Raw genomic sequence first — 22,379 nt, forward strand, 5'->3', positions numbered from 1 at the left:
GGAGTGAGATAATAAATAAAGAAACAAACAAGGCAAGTCCACCGAAACGCCACCATCCACCTCCTCTGTTTCAAGCATCGTCGGCGGTGCACGGTGGGATCACTGGGGGGAAAGAACGCCACTGTTATTTAATGGCCCATAAATTGAGAGGCAAAAGAGTTGGCTGAATAACGGGGGTCCTTGGCGAGGATTATAGTCCTTCGCAGGAAGAGAGAAGGACGCCTTGTCCGTCGAGCATCATCCACAGCGAACCGTCATTGTATAAGGAGGCAACCATCCAAACCGTTACAGTAAGGACTTTAGAATATAATAGCCTACAGGTAATTGAACGGATATTTCATTGTAAAACATGTATTACTAATGTAGAAGTATACAAATCAAACATAGCAAAAAACAAATACCCGTTTATAGACAATTACAACGAGAAGGTATCATAAAAAATAAATCGATCTCATCTCTCCCTTTGCCTTGTTGTATTGCATATTCAGGATAAATTACACCTCTGATAACCTATAGACCAATCTTATTTATCAAATCGAGTTCATATAGCATGGGCCAGGCCCAAGTAAGGTATAGGCTATCGGTAAATTGGACTCGATAGGAAAGCACGACGCAACTGTATTTGCCATTATCCATGTCAAGCATCCTTTTCAACTTGTCGTTTAATTTCCGATCTCAGATAGGGGCCTAATATCCCACAGCATTTCCCCATATCTAGGCTGAGAGTATTTTTCCAATATCCACCTCCCCAGTGGATTTTTAGGGGCAGCCTGGAATACGACGACTGGTTGTGCTTTGGGGGGGGACCATTTTTGACGTTTGATTCGTGAGGTTGGACGCCACGGAGAGAAGATGTCGGGACAGACGCTGACGGACCGCATTGCCGCGGCGCAATACAGCTTGACGGGATCGGAGGTTGCTAGAGCTGTCTGCAAAGCCACCACTCATGAGCAGACAGCACCCAAGAAAAAACACCTGGAATGTAAGCATGGCCTCCCCTCCCATCTCTACACACACCTTACAAGTACTGGTTCCCTGCCTGTGTGTGTGTGTGTGTGTGTGTGTGTGTGTGTGTGTGTGTGTGTGTGTGTGTGTGTGTGTGTGTGTTTGTGTGTGTGTTTGTGTGTGTGTGTTCCTGTGGAAGTTCCCATGGTATTATACCTATCAGTGGAGGCTGCTAAGGGGAGGACAGCTCATAATGGAGCAAATGGAATGGCATCAAACTATGCGTTTCATGTATTTGATACTAGTCTACTCATTTTGCTCCAGCCATTACCATGAGTCTGTCCTCCTCAATTAAGGTGCCACCAACCTCCTGTGATACCTATACCCATATTATAATATTATTACATCAATAATAATGGTTCCCCATCTTTATTTGCTTGTGTGAAACACATTTCTTCATTATGTAGACCTAAAACAAGTCAAGTTTTGCTTTAGCCAGACTATCCAGGCCCCTTGCCAGGCATCACCGATCAATAGTGATACCTGCTGTGCAGTTAGACTAGAAGTAGTCAACTCCGAGCCAGGACATTGAACAGAACAGAGCCACCAGCCTCCTACCCCTGCTACTCTCTACATCCCTCCTTCCACCCTCATCTGAGAAATAAGTGATCTGATATGGTTGGAATGGTGGAAGCTATGGGATAGAACCATGGCTTACACTTAGCAATTTTCGTTAGATCAGGGATTACCTCAAATAAGAATGGAAGGAAGGAAAGAAGGAAGGAAGGCTGTGTTTTTAAAGCATTGGATCATGGCCTCTATCTCAGTCTGAATAATGGATTCCTGCTCCAGTGCTGCTAAATGAATATTGCAAAAGGTCAAAGGTCCTGTGGTCACTACCAGTAACACAGACCTGTATCTGGGGACCAGGCCAGTTTGAGTAGGTACAGGAGGCGGAGTGGCACTGTCTGTCAGCCCTTAACCCCGAGTTAGAAGCTGTGTCTAGTATCAAAGCCCCACTTTTTTTCATGGTGAGGAGAATAAGAGTTTTTTTTTGCGGGTTTTGCCTTACAGTAACATAGGAAACCTGATGTCTTGAATTTAGTTCTTAGTTTCAGAGTTGTATTTTATCACATGTCTGAAATCCCCAATATACACTGAGTATACCAAACATTAGGAACACCTTGTTGTACCCCCAACTTTTTGCCCTCAGAACAGCTTCAATTTGTCAGGGCGTGGACTCTACATGGTGTTGAAAGCGTTCCACAGGGATCCTGGCCCATGTTGACTCCAATGCTTCCCACAGTTGTGTCAAGTTGGCTGGATGTCCTTTGGGTGGTGGACCATTCTTGATACACACAGGAAACTGTTGAAGGTGAAAAATCCATCAGTGAGCACACTGGTGCGCCCTGTTCAAAGGCCCTGTTCAAAGGCACTTAAATCTTTTGTCTTGCCCATTCATCCTCTCAATGGCACACATACACGATCCATGTCTCAATTGTCGCAAGGCTTCAAAATCATTCTATAACCGGTCTCCTCCCCTTCATCTACACTGATTGAATTGGATTAAACAAGTGACATCAATAAGGGATCATATAGCTTTCACCTGGATTCACCTGGCCAGTCTATGTCATGGAACAAGCAGGTATTCTTAATGCTTTGTATACTAAATGTATACCCCTGTATGTGATATGTGTAAGCATTTTAAAGATCATTCACACCTACTGTACCTGAGAGAATCTTTGTCAGGGGTTCCCAGGCACCAGATCAATTTCATTCAAAGGCCTCTGATTTGCATCAGGCCGACATTATCCATGATGGCAGATGGCTTGTTTGCCACGCTTTCTCCATACAGAACCATTCGTGATCAGTCTGTGGCAATTAGGCCAAGAGAGTCTGCTTGCCTGGATGGTAGCCCAATACTGTGCCAGCTAGGTAACCTAAGGCTATAGTTTCTCATCAATATGAAAACCAAGAGTGACCTGGGCAATACATAACTCAAAACCCCACTAGGAAAAATCTAACCACCCAATCCATCCTCCTTGAGTCTGGGAGTAAAGCATATTTATGTACTCCACTTAATCATGGGATTGGGCGATTGGAAAGTCCACCCCCGGCCAATGATGTGTCAGCAATCTTTTGACATCTCGGAAAGTGCTGACTCAGTGTCCTCTGCTCTTCATAGCCAGTCGCTCTCGTTTAGTGCTTTGAGTGCTTTGAATGTTCTCCAGTGAATACACAACAGGTTCACACACACACACACACACACACACACACACACACACACACACACACACACACACACACACACACACACACACACACACACACACACACACACACACACACACACACACACACACACACACACACACACGAAATAGTACATATAAGTCTAATACAAATGCAATATAATCACATATATTCACTTTTTGGTGGGAGGGTAGGAGAGGGAAAGGGGGTGGTTTATATGAGTTGCGATCTGGCAGGGCTCTTGGGAAATGTAGTTTTTTTTGTTTTTTTTACATACTGTATTCAATTCTGTATTCTATACTTTTTATTTACTTTAAAATGGGATTGGACTCATTACTACATTTGCAACAAAGTATTTTCCAGATGTTTAATGGTTAAGCTAACTGTGCTTTCTTGTAATTTACAGGGCATAAGAGGAGAAATCAAAGCGTACTATTTGTTTTGATATTATGAATAGGAAAGGAGTAGATATTGCCATGCTCCAGGAAACTCATATAAGGAAGGATGATATAAGCACAATAGAAAACAACAACTTCAAGGTGGCTGCCTTTTCTTCTGTTAATAATAAAACAAAAGTGGTAATGGTTGTTTTTGGCCGTAATCTCAAGTTTCAATGGTCAAGAAGGGAGGATTGCCTATGTGAAAGAAATGTTTTCTGGCAAATGTACAGTACCAGTCAAAAGTTTGGACACACCTACTCATTCAAGGGGTTTTCTCTATTTTGACTATTTTCTACATTGTAGAATAATAAGTGAAGACATCAAAACTATGAAATAACACATATGGAATCATGTAGAAACCAAAAAAGTGTTAAACAAATCAAAATCTATTTTATATTTGAGATTCTTCAAAGTAGCCACGCATTGCCTTGATGACAGCTTTGCACACTCTTGGCATTCGCTCAACTAGCTTCATGATGTAGTCACCTAGGATGTATTTTAATTAATAGGTGTGCCTTGTTAAAAGTTAATTTGTGGAATTTCTTTCCTTCTTAATGCGTTTGAGCCAATCAGTTTTGTTGTGACAAGGTAGGGGGGTATACAGAAGATAGCACTATTTGGTTATTAAAGACCAAGTCCATGTTATGGCAAGGACAGCTCAAAAAAGCTAAGGGAAATTACAGTCCATCATTACTTTAAGACATGAAGGTCAGTCAATCCGGAAGATTTCAAGAACTTTTAATGTTTCTTCAAATGCAGTCGCCAAAAACCAGTCGCCAAAAACCATCAAGCAGTATGATGAAACTGGCTCTCATGAGGACCGCCACAAGAAAAGGAAGACCCAGAGTTATCTACCGCTGCAGAGGATACGTTCATTAGAGTTAACAGTACCTTAGATTGCAGCCCAAATAAATGCTTCACAGAGTTCAAGTAACAGACATATTTCAACATCAACTGTTCAGAGGAGACTGTGAATCAGGCCTTCATGGTCGAATTTCTGCAAAGAAAGCACTACTAAAGGACACCAATAAGAAGAAGTGACTTGCTTGGGCCAAGAAACACGAGCAATTGACATTTGACAGGTGGAAATCTGTCCTTTGGTCTGATGAGTCCAAATTTGAGATTTATGGTTCCAACTGCTGTGTCTTTGTGAGACACAGAGTAGGTGAACGGATGATGTCCACATGTATGGTTCCCACCATGAAGCATGGGGGAGGAGGTGTGATGTTGTGGGGGTGCTTTTCTGGTGACACTGTCAGTGATTTATTTAGCATTCAAGGCACACTTCACCAGCATGGCTACCACAGCGATACACCATTACATCTGGTTATCATTTGTTTTTCAATAGGACAATAACCCAACACATCTCCAGGCTGTGCATGGTTTATTTGACCAAGAAGGAGAGTGATGGAGTGCTGCATCAGATGACCTGGCCTCCACAATGACCCGACCTCAACCCAATTGAGATGGTTTGGGATGAGTTGGACCGCAGAGTGAAGGAAAATCAGCCAACAAGTGCTCAGCATACGTGGGAACTCCTTCAAGACTTTTGGAAAACATTCCTCATGAAGCTGGTTGAGAGAATGCCAAGAGTATGCAAAGCTGTCATCAAGGCAAAGGGTGGCTACTTTGAAGAATCTAAAATCTAAAATATATTTAGAATTGTTTAACACTTTTTTTGGTTACTACATGATTCCATGTGTTATTTCATAGTTTTGATGTCTTCACTATTATTATTCAATGTAGAAAATAGTCAAATAAAGAAAACCCCTTGAATGAGTAGTTGTGTCCAAACTTTTGACTGGTACTGTGTATATTTTTGTTTCTGCATATGCCCCCAATACTTACGATTATTCATTTTTTTGTTTCTCTACACATAATAGTTGCTGGAATATCTGATTTCCATGTGGTCTTAGGTGGTGACATGAATACAACCGTAAACCCGACAATGGATAAATCTAACAAATCTGGTACTGCACCACTAGCCACTTAGCAAAAATAGCATAGCAAAATATAGTTTCTGATTTTTCACTAGTAGATATACAATATGTGCATAATCCGCAACTGAAAGAAGTTCTCTTGCATGATTCACCGTCAATCAATTTACATTGAAAAAAAATGTGTTAGGAAAAAAGTACACAGTTCTGAAGTACAAAATACAGCAGGAAGCAAGAGACCCTTTTTCGAGGGCTTGAATCTACCGCAACTCTCCTTCGATGGCACACACTCTAAATGCACCTACAGTAGTGTAATGCTCAATGAACTGCACGATGCATCGAAAGACATGAACTGAGGCAAATCCCCTGGATGGGATGGCATCCCACCGGAATTCTATTTAAGCTTTTGGTCTGAACTTGGCTCGATATTATCAGAAATGGTACAAACATCTATTCAACTGGGCCTTTCACTAGTGATGTTAATACTGCAATTATCTCTCTGTTACATAAAAAAAAAACGGTAAAGATACAACTCTCTATCCAAGTCATAGGCCTCTCTCCCCCATTAACAGTGACATGAAATTGTACGCAAAGGTTCTAGCCAAACGTCTTAAAACCATTTTCCCAACCTAGTTAATCCTGATCGAACAGGTTTTTTCAAACATAGACTGGCGTCAAACGATCGGAGACGTCTCCTATGGATAATGCACATGGCTCCTAATATACCATCCCCCTGTGCGGTCATGCGAATTGATGCGGAGAAGGCCTTTGACCGTCTCTGGTAGTCTGTGAAAAGAATGGTATTTGGCTAAATATTTATGACTATGTATCGTAACCCCTTTGCGATGTTCTTGATGAGCAATAAATGCTCCGCACAGTTCGCCATCAAATGGGAAACTCGTCAACGCTGTCCAGCGTCCAGCCTCCTATTTGCCCTATTACTGGAGCCTTTAGCTAAAAAGATATGTCAATCCCAAGATATAGAGCAAATATCAGTTGAGGACACGGACCACCAAATCTCATTATATGCAGATGACATACATTTGGAAAGTACTCAGAACCCTTGACTTTTTTGACATTTTGTTACATTACAGCCTTATCCTAAAATGGAATAAATTGTATTTTTTCCTCATCAATCTACACACAATACCTCATAATGACAAAGCAAAAACAGGGTTTACATTTTTTTATATAAATATTACATTTACATAAGTATTCAGACCCTTTACTCAGTACTTTGGTGGCAGCGATTACAGCCTTGAGTCTTCTTGGGTATGGCCCTACAAGCTTGGCGCATCTGTATTTGGGGAGTTTCTCCCATTCTTCTCTGCAAATCCTCTCAAACTCTGTCAGGTTGGATGGGGAGCGTTGCTGCACAGCTATTTTCAGATCTCTCCAGAGATGTTAGATCGGGTTCAAGTCCGGGCTCAGGCTGGGCCACTCAAGGACGTTCAGAGACTTGTCCCGACGTCTTGGCTGTGTGCTTAGGGTCATTGTCCCGTTGGAAGGTGAACCTTCGCCTGAGTCTGAAGTCCTGAGCCCTCTGGAGCAGGTGTTCATCAAGGATCTCTCTGTACTTTGCACTATTCATCTTTCCCTCAATCCTGACTAGTCTTCCAGTTCCTGCCGCTGAAAAACATCCTCACAGCATGATGCTGCCACCACCATGCTTCACCGTAGGGATAGTGCCAGGTTTCCTCCAGACGTGATGCTTGGCATTCAGGCCAAAGAGTTCAAAATTGCTTTCATCAGACCAGAGAATCTTGTTTCTCATGGTCTGAGAGAGAGTCCTTTAGGTGCCTTTTGGCAATCTCCAAGTGGACAGTCATGTGCTTTTTACTGAGGAGTGGCTTCCGTCTGGCCACTCTACCATAAATGTCTGATTGGTGGAGTGCTGCAGAGATGGTTGTTTTTCTGGAAGGTTCTCCCATCTCCACAGAGGAAGTCTGGAGCTGTGTCAGAGTGACCATCGGGTTCTTGGTCACCTACCTGACCCAGGCCCTTCTCCCCCGATTTCTCAGTTTGGCTGGACGGTCACCTCTAGGAAGAGTCTTGGCGGTTCCAAGCTTCTTCCATTTAAGAATGATGGAGGCCACTGTGTTCTTGGGGACCTTAAATGCTGCAGACATTTTTCTCACCCTTCCCCAGATCTGTGCCTCGACACAATCCTGTCTCGGAGCTCTATGGACAATTCCTTTGACCTCATGGCTTGGTTTTTGCTCTGACATGCACTGTCAACTGTGGAACCTTATATAGACAGGTGTGTGCCCTTCCAAATCATGTCCAATCAATTGAATTTACCACAGGTGGACTCTAATAAAGATGTAGAAACATCTCAAGGACGATCAATGGAAACAGGATTCACCTAAGCTCAATTTTGAGTGTCATAGCAAAGGGTCTGAATACTTATGTAAATAAGGTATTTCTGTTTTTATATTTAATACATTTGCAAAAAAATTCTAACAACTTGTTTTTGCTTTGTCATTATGGGGTATTGTGTGTAGATTGATGAAGATTTTTATTTATTAACTCCATTCTAGAATAAGGCTGTAATTTAACAAAATGTGGGAAAAGGGAAAGTGTCTGAATATTTCCAAATGCACTGTGTTATTGTAACTGACCATGTATCACAATCCCTCCCTAATGTATTAAGTATATTCAGACAATTCAGCAGTATATGAAGTTGTAAGATTAACCTCACTAAATCATCTCTGCTTCCACTTAACGAAGCAATGTTCAACCTCAATATAGAATTGAAGATACCAATTGTGACCCATTTTAAATACCTAGGCATTGACATTTTTCCTTCTCTATATCAAATTGTTTAGAAGAACTACAAACAAGTCCCAGCTGCAATTACAGCCGATCTCAACAGATGGTTTAATCTACGATGAACTTTATCAGGTCGAATTTCAAAAGTTTAAATGAATGTCTTGCCTCGACTCAATTTCTTTGTTGGCAATCTTCCTTTGCCCACGCCATTAGGGTACTGGGAAAATATTAAAAGTTCAGTCTTGAATTTTATATGGAAAGGGAAATGTCCCAGAATTAAAATGACTGAACTCCAGCAATCCAACGATTTGGGGGTCTAGGATTACCCAACTTCAAGTAATATACTTTGTCTCTAGTGCGCCGCCCACTTAAGAAATGGTTTGATCAAGATAAATGTCTTCCTTGGTTGGAAATTGAGGAAAATATAGTGTCGCCATTTACATTGAGAGATACACTATTCTCTTCCTTATCTCCTAAGTTTTGCTGTACTCAGTTAGAACCAATCATCTCCCACACAATACAGACCTGGCAACAAATAGAAAAAATGAGTAATTGGGAAGTGCAATGGCGTACCCAAACACCACTATTTAGAAATAACTCCCTACTTTTGGGAGGGAAACCTATTATTTTTAAACAATGGTCTGAACAAACAATTCATAGATTTTCAGACATAAGGAATGATGAAGGTTTATTATCCTTTCATGACCTAAAAACATATGTATAATTTGGTGTGTCATTTTTTTAAACATTTGCGGTTAAGAACCGCTATGCGCACTTATGAACACCATTCCATCCACTCACTGAGTTTTGGAACCTACATGCACATGATGTGGGATTGCCACAGTGTAAGACTTTATAGTCACAGGTTGCCAGGTCTGTGTCGAGCATAGTTGGTGCTATCCTTCCCCATCTCCCCAGTATTTTATTGTTGAACGATGACACTTCATTGACTTTCACAGTACCCCGGAAACGAGAATGTTTGTCTGGACTGACTGCGGCAAGAAGAACGTTAGTGACCAGACGCAAGCCTCCACATAACGCAATGGCTACAAAACGTCCTTGACGTTCTTTCCCTATAGCTCTCCATAGCTCGTGTGAACAGTGCCAAGGAAACAACATTAGATACATTCAATAGAGTAGTCGAAAATGTAGAATTGTTTGAATTTATCAATTGTATTTTGAATGTCGGTATAGAGTATCGATGCATGCAGGCTGATTCTATTCATGTGTGCCTTGGTCCCACAATTCTTTTGGAAACATAAGATGAGTTACCCATGATGTTTTGTTTTGTGCATAGATATGTCCCCAACATGAGCTCATGGGGGGAGAGGGTAGGGGGAGGGAGTCGGGAGTCGGGAATAGGAATGGGAGGCACGTACTAAAAGGGGGAGGGGCGGGGAGATGGGACAGACAAGACAAATAATATATATATATTTTTTAATTGTTTAAAAAAAATTGTATATACGTACTTAAAAAAAATATATTATTGCAGGTCTGTGATCTGAACCCCTCACAAGATCTAACAACATTATGCATTTAATAACTTTCGCATCCAGCAGATTTTCCACTCAGAACTCAATTAATTGAGAGAAGAAAAAGGAAGTAGACAAGAAGCAGGATTTTTACAGAACAACATGAGTTAGTCTCAAATGAATGGTGAATGTTCTTTTAACTCTTTCATTTCAACTCTTGAGCAAAATGGGAATCCTACTGTTTTATTGTTTATTTCTAACTAGTTGCGATGACGTCCTTCCAAGTCTTGTTCATCAAGGCTTCCCCATCGGCTAGAGGAGGACTGGAAATTGATATTCATTCAGAATATGTTCTTGCCTGATTGATGTACACCAAAGCACACTTAACGTTAAGGCCTTTCCCAATCCTATGTGTTATCTTGTGATGAAGGACTAGCTTGTCTGGATATAGAGTGGTGCCATCTAAAAATCTGAAAGGTCTCGCAGGTCTTTTTCATTTGAAGACTGTGCATCCATGGTGATTTCGTGAGTGTGATATGTCAAGCACCAGGCCTGTGAGCTTTCCATGCTGACCCATAAGCGAGAGAGAGAGAGAGAGAGAGAGGGAGAGAGGCTCTCTCTCCCCATCCTCCTTACCCCGCCCCTATTCATTCTCTCCCAGTAGAGAGTGAAATGATGCAGTGCTAGTAGTGTGCTGCAGTAAGGAGAGAGAGAGAGAGAGAGAGAGAGCCTCCAACCCCTCTCAGGTGTCCAACCCTCACTGGACAAGGGCTTTCACTACACATAATACAGTAGTAGTGTAATAGGACACCAGTGTAGTAGCTGAACTAGGTCACCTGGGTCGTGTTCAGTAGGGTACTCCGTAGCAAAACATTTTCTAATGGAAAGCAACATTTTGCATTTAAAATCTCCCTATTTCAAAACGTTTTCTCTCTTGAGAACGTGACTCTGAACAGAAATGAGTCCTCCTCCTGCCAGACAACACAGTAGACCTGTAATGGTCCGTCTGTCAGGATTCCTCAGAGCCCACCTTCACACCTAGAAGATGGTGTAGACGCCCTTGTAACCAGCTTCACACCACAGCTGAACGCCTTGAAAAGAGTGGGATGTCAGGTCAGCTATCATCTTAGCAGGGGATTGGAGACACACCTGTGTGAAAGATCCATGTGTCACTTATTTTAGAACTGTGATCATTACAGCTGAACAGCAAGGAGGTGCCTTAGCACCTTTCCACACTCTTGATGGTGGCTCGACAGGGCCTGCTTGTGTCTTCAGTGCAGGCTCCAGCAATCTTACAGCAGTTGCACTGCTTGTGTGTGAATGAATGCCAAGTACGTTCTCCTGCCAAGTTCTCATTGTGTGGAAGGAGATAGAGAACACAACTGTATGGGGACGCTATGGATTAAGAAGCCCAGCTGTGTGTCTCTATGCCACTCATGGTTGTAATGAACACTTTGGGAGACAGAGAGCTGGTTTCAAGCGCAGGGCGCAGCAGGTGTTTCTTGGTAAAGGACCACAGGAGGAGGCAAGTAGCTGGGTCCAGGGGCAGGCAGAAGGTCATACACAGGGGGTCCAAAAAGGCAACAGTACAGGTAGGGAATAGGCAAAATGCGTTGTTAGTGTGGCAGGCAAAAACTATCATACATGAGAGGATTAAATCACGGGAAAAACAGAGCTCCGGCTAGAAGTGTGTCACAAAACAAACAATACCTCACAACGATGGGGTGCAAAGAACTGAAATAAATAGTGTGTGGATAATGTCATACCTGATCAGAATTCCAGTGATTGGGATCTGGAGAGTGAGCTGCGTTCAGGGGATCTACGTGTTTGAGAGTGTGACCTGGACAGTGGGCTGGAGAGTGAGCTGCGTTCAAGGGATCTACGTGTTTCAGAGTGTGAGCTGGACAGTGGGCTGGAGAGTGAGCTGCGTTCAGGGGATCTACGTGTTTCAGAGTGTGAGCTGGACAGTGGGCTGGAGAGTGAGATGTGTTCAGGGGATCTACGTGTTTGAGAGTGTGAGTTGGAAGCAGATGTTACAATGGCCCCCAGTTGCCTGGGCACAAGTCTTGGGCAACTTTGAACCTCTTCGTGACTCTCAGATCAACTTGTTTATTTGCGGCCATGTTGGAATTTTAGCTTCTACCATGTTTTTTGGTCCCTATGGTCAGAAAAACGGATGGTTTTCATGCTGACTTCAAAGGTTACGGCTCTAGTAAGAGGATGAGAAGGACAGCCTTAGCCTGAGCCCAGAGGGAGGTAGTGCACTGGCAGGATTTGGATTACTGCCAAATTAGATGGTTCAGAAGGAGGAGACCTCCCACCCTGCTGCTCAGAAGAACCACCATCTTTATGCAATGCAGTTTTAACAATATGGCTTCTATCCTCTTGCCCTGTGTCACGGCTGGCTGAAGGACTGGACCAAGGTGCAGCATGGTAAGCGTACATTTGAACTTTATTTAAAAATGACGCTGACAAAACGAAGAACAAAAAAACAAACCGTGAAGCTTTGGGCTATGTGCCCCGAACAACTACAAAGTTAACTTCCCACAAAACAGGTGGGGGAAAAGGGTACCTAAGTATGGTTCTCAATCAGAGACAACGATAGTCAGCTGTCCCTGACTGAGAACCATACCAGGCCAAGACATACAAAACATAGAAAAAAGGACATAGAATGCCCACCCTAGTTACACCCTGGCCTAACCAAAATAGAGAATAAAAAGCCTCTCTATGGCCAGGGCATGACACCCTGCTACAACAGCTGTTTGAGGAGTGTACATGAGTCAAGAGCAGGGTTATGGACACACACGCACACACGTACACACACCAACAACACACACACGCAGTCAACAACACACACACACGCAGTCAATATTAATGATTATATCTTCTATCATGACATCCGACAGTCATTTGTAGCAGAATACCAATCTGTGTGTTTGTGTGTGTGTGTGTGTATGATGTTAATTATCACCAGCACTGTTAATTATCACCTGCACTGCCTAAATCTAAATCAACAGTCATTCCAATTAACAGGTTTTATGTAGTACATTGTTACATTTAATAAAATTAGAGAGTCAGAAATAGAAGATGGTATATCATACACTGCAGTTGAGGAACAATGGAAAAGTTATTCTGCTTTGAAAGTGAATGAACTTGTAATGCCACTATTGAGAAAATGGACCTTAAATGTTTTGGTACACCTACTGGAGAGCTCTTCTTTGTCTACACCCATTCAGCATTGTTCACGCCATCTTAAACCTTAGCCCCACCCATCTCTTTAAGGATTCATATATGAGGCCATGTGCTAAACAGAGTGAATAAGGTAGTGTAGTAAACAACCAAATATTTCAAGACTAAAAGTAGTAGCAAAAAGTAGTAGTACAAATACACTTGATCTAGTCCTTGGCCAATATCCTAATCTAACTTTGGTGCAGGTCATGTTGTTCTTCACATTACCATCTCTGGTTAACATGTACTAGATCAAATAAAATCAAGTTCATTTTCACATGCAGAGGATGCAAAAGATCTAAACGGTACAGTGAAATGGTTACTTGTATAGGGGAGTCTTTTGTTTAGACATGTAGCTAGCTAGCTAAACAATGAACCATAATCCCATGCACCATGCATGAATCTGCAGGTAGCTAAAGCTAACCAACTACCTAACCAATTAGGCCATAACTAGCCATGCAAATGGCTTTCTGAGAGATGATTAATATTACTACACAGATCATACACATAACGTAGCTAACTAACTGTACGCTTTAACTTGCAATGAAAACGATAATATCTGAAAATGTAGCTAGGCTCTTACCCGTCCGTATACATGGACGAGTGCTTCCCCCTCTCTGCCATGGTTGCCCTTAGTTTGAATATGTTATCCAGAGACGTGTTTTATACAACAGCCTTCTGTGTTATCTGTTCGACTCACTCTGCATTTTCAATTATCTTTCTGCTTCCACCGGGCATTCCACTGATTTCAAAACACGGTCAACGTCTTCCGTGACAGCAACACCGGTGATCACCGTTTCTTCCCCATCACTGTCATCAGAAGACTCGACAATGTTTGGTTCAATGAAAATGTTTTTACATAAATCAGGGATTTCCTCATCGTCTGATTCATTTTCAGAGTCAGAGAGTGCCAGCATGGCACGATCGTCCTCCAGAAAGTAGTCCATCATAACGTTTTTCCCACTGATCTTTGTCGATAGCGCCTGTTAAATTCAGGGCAGCTATGTTGAGAGCAGTAGCAACACTTTAGCAGTTCTTCATGATGTCTTTCAAATAAAGGCGTAGTAGAAAGTGTTATTTACACATACTGAGCAGCTCATGTTATAGAAAGAAGCATGCTACATGGCAAACCAATCCGAACTCATCTCTCGGCATTTCCAGCCCATCCATTATCTCAGACAATCATGGCTAGCGGGAAGGTTCCTGTATTTTTCCCATGTCTAAACTAACTAGGATCGTTATTTAACAATTTTATTCATATTTACAGATGGCATACAAGTTTGGTATTAAGGCACATGAAAGTTCAAATATTCCATATTGATAAAACATTGTTTTCCAAGTATCTCTCCTGTGAAGTAGTGACATGCAAACATTTTTATTTAACTAGGGAAGTCAGTCAGTTAACAACAAATTCATATTTATAATGACAGCCTACCAGTGAACAGTGGGTTAACTGCCCTGTTCAGAATGACAGATTTTTACCTTGTCATCTCGGGATTCGATCCAGCAACCTTTCAGTTATTGGCCCCACACTCTAACCACTAGGCTACCTGCCACCCCAGCCATACACCTATCTTCTTGAAACAGGTCACATACTCCATGAACAGTGTGTTCGGGGGGGGGGGGGATCAGGTCCTCCCTGTCCCTTATTCAGTACAATCTAGGTCATGTGTAGGGCCCTGAGTTTTTCCTGACTATGTGAACCAACCAGGAAAAACTCCCCTGACTGTAGTTACAGTGGCAAGAAAAAAATATGTGAACCCTTTGGAATTACCTGGATTACTGCATAAATTGGTCGTAACATTTGATCTGATCATCATCTAAGTTCCAACAATAGACAAACGCAGTCTGCTTAAACTAATAACACACAAACAGTTATATGTTGTCATGTCTTTATTGAACACACCGTGTAAACATTCACAGTGCAGGGTGGGAAAAGTATGTGAACCCTGATTTAATAGCTGCTCCTTTGGCAGCAATAATCTCAACCGTAGTTGTGGATCAGACCTGCACGGTCAGGATACATTTTGGACCATTCGTCTTTACAAAACTGTTTCAGTTATTCTTCAATATTCTTGGGATGTCTGGTGTGAACCGCTCTCTTGAGGTCATGACACAGCATCTCAATCGGGTTGAGGTCAGGACTCTGACTGGGCCACTCCAGAAGGTGTATTGTTGTTGATTTACTTCTGTGTTTTGGGTCGTTGTCTTGTTGCATCACCCAACTCCTGTTGAGCTTCAATTGGCGGACAGATAGCCTTACATTCTCCTGTAAAATGTCTTGATGAGCTTGGGAATTCATTTTTACGTCGATGATAGCATGCAGCAAAGCAGGCCCAAACCGTGATGCTCCCTCCACCATACTTTACAGTTGGGATGAGGTTTTGATGTTGGTGTGCTGTGCATTTTTTTTCCCCACACCTAGTGTTGTGTGTTCCTTCCAAACAACTCAATTTTAGTTTAATCTGTCCACAGAATATTTTGCCAGTAGCACTGTGGAACATCCAGGAGCTCTTTTGCGAACTTCAGACGTGCAGCAATGTTTTTTTTGGACAGCAGTGGCTTCTTCCGTGGTGTCCTCCCATGAACACCATTCTTGTTTAGTGTTTTATGTATCGTGGACTCATCAAAAGAGATGGTATTATGTTCTATAGATTTATGTAAGTCTTTAGCTTACAATCTAGGATTATTTTTAACCTCATTGGGCCTTCTGCGCTGTGCTCTTGCAGTCTTCTTTGCAGGACGGCCACTCCTAGGGAGAGTAGCAACAGTGCTAAACTTTCTCCATTTATAGACAATTTGTCTTACCATGGACTGATGAACATCAAGGCTTTTAGAGATGCTTTTGTAACCCTTTCCAGCTTTATGCAAGTCAACAATTCTTAATCTTAGGTCTTCTGAGATCTCTTTTGTTCAAGGCATGGTTCACATCAGGCAATGCCTCTTGTAAATCACAAACTCAAATTGTGTCCATGTTTTTTACAGGGCAGGGCAACTCTAACCAACATATCCAATCTCATCTCATTGATTGGACTCCAGGTTAGCTGACTCCTGACTCCAATTAGCTTTGGAGAAGTCATTAGCCTAGGGGTTCACATACTTTTTCCAACCTACACAAATGTTTAAATGATGTATTCCATGTAGATGAGAAAAATACAATATTTTGTGTGTTATTAGTTTAAGCACACTGTGCTTGTCTGTTGTTGTGACTTAGATGAAGATCATATCAAATTTTAGGACCAATTAATGCAGAAATCCAGGTAGTTCCAAAGGGTTCACATTATTTTTCTTGCCACTGTATGAGTAAAGGAGCTGTATTTATGTACTATGTTGCTCCCCTAGATTGAGCAAGCTCACTTTGTGAGATGTATGGAGTGTTAGTATAGTAAGAATAAATAAGAGGGAGAGGTAGTGCTAAGTGGTGCAGCTACGCCCCCCCAACTTCCTTGTGCACTTTCCATTTTTCTCCATCTTTTCCTTGCTGCTTGTTAGGCTCTCTCTCCCCTCATCCTTACCCCACCCCTATTCATTTTCTCCCAGTGGAGAACAGTGAGATTATGCAGTGCTAGTAGTGTGCTGCAGTGAGAAGAGGGATAGAAGAAGGATAGAGAGAGAAAGAGGAATATAAAATTGAGACCGTTAATACTGTGGTAAAATAACATGCTCCCTTTATTCAAACTATTGTGCTGCATCTACAGCTGCGCCATGGGTGGTGTGTCACTACAGACCCTGGTTCAATTCTAGGCTGTATCAAAACAGGCTGTGATTGAGAGTCCCATAGGGCGGTGCACAATTGGCCCAGCGTTGTTTGGGTAGGCCATCATTGTAAATAAAATAAAAATCTTAACTAACTTGCCTAGTTAAAATAAAAAATACTAACACTGGTAGTGCTATTGACCTGGTTTTATGGATATTAAGTCCTGTTATGGAAGGGAAAGGGGATACCTAGTCAGTTGTACAACTGAATGCATTCAACTGAAATATGTATTCTGCATTTAACCCAACCCCTCTGAATCAGAGGTGTGGGTGACTTCCTTAATTGACATCCACGTCATCGGCGCCAGGGGAACAGTGGGAAGGACAGATTTGGACCTTCTCAGATCAGAGATTGGATCCAGCAAACTTTCGGTTACGTCTGGGGTGTAGCTCATAGCAATGCTCCAGGAGCTCTGTGGTTAGTTTAGGCTTAGACTGGTCACATATACGTATTCTCAGACATTCTGAAATCCCATTGAAACATGACCTACTGCTCTAGCACAGATATCGACCAGCAGGCCTATGACGAATAGATGTTTTGCTGCTTCTGTGACTGACCAGCGCTCAAACCCAGGCCACAAGACTTTTAGCCTGCTGAGCTAAAGACTATTAGTCTGCTGAGCTAAACACTGTGCAAGCCCACTGAGCTACAATAATTTAGGGACGCTTGTGTTTCCTGTTTATTCACCCTGGAGCCTCACCGCTTTGCTCCCAGGGGCACTGCTACAAGCACCCGGGAGGGAACCCGGGGCAGGGCAGCCCCATGGGGATGGTGAAGGGGGAGGAGGAGGGAAACCGGGGCAGGGCAGCCCCATGGAGATGGTGAAGGGGGAGGAGGAGGGAACCCGGGACAGGGCAGCCCCATGGGGATGGTGAAGGGGGAGGAGGAGGGAACCCGGGGCAGGGCAGCCCCATGGGGATGGTGAAGGGGGAGGAGGAGGGAACCCGGGGCAGGGCAGCCTCATGGGGATGGTGAAGGGGGAGGGGGAGGGAACCTGGGGCAGGGCAGCCCCATGGGGATGGTGAAGGGGGAGGAGGAGGGAAACCGGGGCAGGGCAGCCCCATGGAGATGGTGAAGGGGGAGGAGGAGGGAACCCGGGACAGGGCAGCCCCATGGGGATGGTGAAGGGGGAGGAGGAGGGAACCCGGGGCAGGGCAGCCCCATGGGGATGGTGAAGGGGGAGGAGGAGGGAACCCGGGGCAGGGCAGCCTCATGGGGATGGTGAAGGGGGAGGGGGAGGGAACCTGGGGCAGGGCAGCCCCATGGGGATGGTGAAGGGGGAGGGGAGGGAACCCGGGGCAGGGCAGCCCCATGGGGATGGTGAATGGGGAGGAGGAGGGAACCCAGGCAGGGCAGCCCCATGGGGATGGTGAATGGGGAGGAGGAGGGAACCCAGGCAGGGCAGCCCCATGGGGATGGTGAAGGGGGAGGAGGAGGGAACCCAGGCAGGGCAGCCCCATGGGGATGGTGAAGGGGGAGGAGGACGGAACCCAGGCAGGGCAGCCCCATGGGGATGGTGAAGGGGGAGGAGGAGGGAACCCGGGGCAGGGCAGCCCCATGGGGATGGTGAAGGGGGAGGAGGAGGGAACCCGGGGCAGGGCAGCCTCATGGGGATGGTGAAGGGGGAGGGGGAGGGAACCTGGGGCAGGGCAGCCCCATGGGGATGGTGAAGGGGGAGGGGAGGGAACCCAGGGCAGGGCAGCCCCATGGGGATGGTGAATGGGGAGGAGGAGGGAACCCAGGCAGGGCAGCCCCATGGGGATGGTGAATGGGGAGGAGGAGGGAACCCAGGCAGGGCAGCCCCATGGGGATGGTGAAGGGGGAGGAGGAGGGAACCCAGGCAGGGCAGCCCCATGGGGATGGTGAAGGGGGAGGAGGAGGGAACCCAGGCAGGGCAGCCCCATGGGGATGGTGAAGGGGGAGGAGGAGGGAACCCGGGGCAGGGCAGCCCCATGGGGATGGTGAAGGGGGAGGAGGAGAGGATTTAGACCCATCGGGAGTGAAGGGATAGTAGGACATGTAGGAAGTGGGAGTAGGCAGAGTGTCGGATGCTTAGGGAGAGGTGGTAGGCTGAATGTATGGTCACTATGGTGCTTAGGGAGTGAGGGTGGTAGGGTAGGTGTCGGATAGTAGGATGTACAGAATGGGATAATGTACGTGATTCACAGTGGTACACACAAGGGATTAAAATCAGAGTGCTCTGGAAGTGACAGTGACAGATGTATTCCTCAAATGTGTGTCTCTCTTTCCCCAATGTCCCTGTCCTCTCGTTGTCTGCTCTGGATTACGCTGGTTCTCTCTTGGCTGATATGCTTGCAATCGGCTGGCCAGGGGGGGTTTCTGGGTAATTTGACCTGTTCTGCTCGGGGAAGAGGTCTATAAATAACATGGGCCTTTCATGGTCCATTCATGTGCAGTGGAACATGATCTTACTGTGCATGCCTCTAACAGATACTAGACCACTCCCGGAGACAGGACCTTTTACATGCTTCGGTTAAATGGTTTGATTTTCCGGTGTATCTGACTCCAATCAATATGGACATACTGAAGAGAGGGCATGGCATATATTGAAATCATTATTTTTTCGAATCCATTTGTATTGTCCATTGGATTGCATTTTATACCTTTGGTGATACACTTTGTCATGCACTGTTATATGAAATGGGGTAGATTGGGACATGAAAAATCAGGTAAACTTGTGTTTCTGTGTAGTCTGGCATTACTATGTTATGTCTACAACTGTTGCAGTGAAAATATATACCTGTAACACGTTCTGCAAAGGTATTTTACTGCAACCTTGATGCCAGGCAAAAATATGAGAGATTTCTAGTTGCCAAGGAAACAGTATTGGCTCATCCCCATTTGTACTCTAAACCCGTTTATAAAAAAAGACTGTGTGAGTGAGTGTGCACATGCATGTGTGCCTATGTACAGTATGTATGTATGTATGTATGTATGTATGTGTGTGTGTGTGTGTGTGTGTGTGTGCGCCCGTGTGACTTTGTGTGTCCCTTTTGTGTCCTGTGGCACCAGTATCACTTTCAGCTATTGATGAATGAAATGGGCATGTTCGATTCAGTTTGGACGTATGGCAGGGTGTTGTGGTGTGGTTTTCACTGACATGATATCAACGACATGATATCGGTCAATAGATCGCGCACGCACGCACGCACGCACGCACACACACACACACACACACACACACACACACACACACACACACACACACACACACACACACACACACACACACACACACACACACACACACACACACACACATGGCTCTGCAGTAAAAGCTGTGCCAATGAGAGCTCATTGGATCAGTAGCAAGCGCCATGTCTGTGTTTAGCCTTGGTCTGAACCCGTGCTTAGAGTAAGCAACCTCAACGTAAGTTCCAGTCACATTGTACCACTACACCTGCTTCCGAGATGAATAAGTGATGAAAGCACAACGTGAGCAGCGGTATGGCTGTGTGATGATGATACTGTGTGGGGGTTGGACGTTCTCTGTCTTGTCATGCATGATAACAGCAGAGTGTGTGTGCAATGTCCCCGTCAACGTCGTGGCTAATTGACTGACGTACTGAGCCCCGGTGTAAGCGATGGATGCATTTTAGGTAGAGTAGTAGTATCCTTGACGCTGACAGGTTTCCCTGCCTACTCCTCCCCCTTCCTGCCTTTGTTTCCAGTACAACAAGAGGATGAGATTATGTCAGACCCGTGATGTTCCTCTTCTGCTCGCTCTGCTGCACGATGACGCCTCAGGTGGCGGGGCTTTATAAATAGAGCAGTGTGTAGTATGTGTACTGTGTTTGTGTATGCTTAGTGGTGGAGACACATGTCCCTATGCTTGTGCGATGAATAACCTTGCCTTAAATCAATCCTGAAAACACGCATACGTTTTAGCTCAGTGGGCTAACACTGTCTTTCTGTGCAAATTTTCACTAACACTCTTGTCACCTTGTCTGTTCCTCCTTATGTCAATATGACTAGGCTATTTCAACTAGGCAATTATACTTGATCCACGACAGGAATCTTTAGAATCCCTCCTCCTTCATGTGTTGGCTCCAGTAGTGTCACAGGGTGGTGATTCACCCTGTCTGTCTCATGCAAGTACACCACATGCAAGTAGTCCCTAATAACTCGGGCAGTGTTACTGCCGTTACCAACGGTGCTGCTGCTATGACAACATTGTCTACGTGCATGCATGACTCTGTGTGCATACTCATGTGTTGGTATTTGTATAGTGTGAGTAGCTACTGTACATCCCTTGTGGGTCTAAGCTTCATGCATGGGACTTTGTGAACAGGGGTTATTCGTGAAACACACACACACACACACACACAATATATCTCTCTCTCATCTCTCTCAGTATGAATAATGGAGAGAGGGGTACAGTGTGCTGGGGTTCCCGCAGCTCAGCATCCCAATCCGAATAGCTCAGCCCTGAGTCACGTTTCTCCTCACCTCTAATCCACCCTTTCTCTCTCTCTACGCTCTCTTCCTCCTCTCTCTCTCCATCTCCATTCACTCTCTATCTCTATGCTCTCTCTCCCTGCTCTTTCTCTTTTCTTCCTCTCCCCCGTTCTCACTCTCTCTCTCTCTAAATGTTATTTAAATGATCTCTTTCTACCTTCCTCGCTCTCCCTCTCTATTTCCCTCACTCCCTCTCTATTTCCCCCACTCCCTCTCTATTTCCCTCACTCCCTCTCTATTTCCCTCACTCCCTCTCCCATGTTGATGCATCTCTGTGAATGTATTATTGTGACTGCTCTGGCTGTTATGTGGATCCCTCTGACCATAGTGGATGTCTATGTGAGAAGAAACAGACTTCCACATAGTCTATCTCTGGACTTGTCGTGCTCTGATATGTCGCTCTGGGAACAGCGCGTGTTACTTCCTGTGCCCAGATCATCCAGAGGAAGCAGCAGGATTGGTCTAACAAGGCACGGAGATTAGCTGCAATGATTAGAACAAAGGTCAGGTAATTAACGGTGCTGGATTTATTATCCGTGTAATGATGCCTGGGGGATCCTATCTGTTTGTCATTCAACTTTATCCTATCCAACCTGCACGTTGTGGGTCTTCATTTATGCTAGTTTGGTGAATGCCTAGGCTCAGCAGCGTAACACAGATTTGAGGCACCCGGGAGACTCGGCTTTGAACCACAATCAGCCACACTGGCTTGGGTCTCTGCGAGGAGTTGAGTTGAAGTCGCCATTGGTTAGCCCCCAAAATTGCCCCAGACATTATGCGTAATTATGCGTAACCTCACTGGAGGGGACATCCACACCAATCAGCCCTTGTGTGACCTTTATTCAACTAGGCAAGTCCGTTAAGAACAAATTCTTATTTACATTGACGGCCTACCAGGGAACAGTGCCTTGTTTAGGGGCAGAACGACAGATTTGTACCTTGTCAGCTCAGGGATTCGATCCAGCAAACCTTTCGCTTACTGGCCCAACGCTGTAACCGCCAGGCTACCTGCCACCCCATAATGATGATAGCATGATGCTAAAAGGTTGAAGGAGACATCGTACTGTAACATGTCGGTGACCGAACTCTGACCTTC

At 44.5% G+C, this 22,379-nt stretch overlaps 1 protein-coding gene across 6 annotated transcripts in view; it reads left to right on the forward strand.

Moving 5' to 3' along the window:
• The window catches only part of snap91a (synaptosome associated protein 91a), a 56,875-nt gene continuing 34,496 nt past the window's right edge, over positions 1-22,379 (forward strand). For 4 of the 6 annotated variants that reach the window (XM_021596324.3, XM_090229342.1, XM_036973910.2 and 1 more), the window contains exon 1: positions 19,243-19,494. In XM_021596324.3, the coding sequence (XP_021451999.2) occupies positions 19,362-19,494 (133 nt within the window). In that variant the 5' untranslated portion in view covers positions 19,243-19,361. Of the gene's footprint in view, positions 321-752; positions 983-19,242; positions 19,495-22,379 lie in introns of those variants that run through there. The other 2 variants (XM_036973907.2, XM_036973908.2) reach the window with 2 other exon arrangements.

The sequence above is a fragment of the Oncorhynchus mykiss genome, chromosome 3, assembly GCF_057628025.1.
Source record: "Oncorhynchus mykiss isolate SJ-2025 chromosome 3, ASM5762802v1, whole genome shotgun sequence".
Lineage (NCBI taxonomy): Eukaryota > Metazoa > Chordata > Actinopteri > Salmoniformes > Salmonidae > Oncorhynchus > Oncorhynchus mykiss.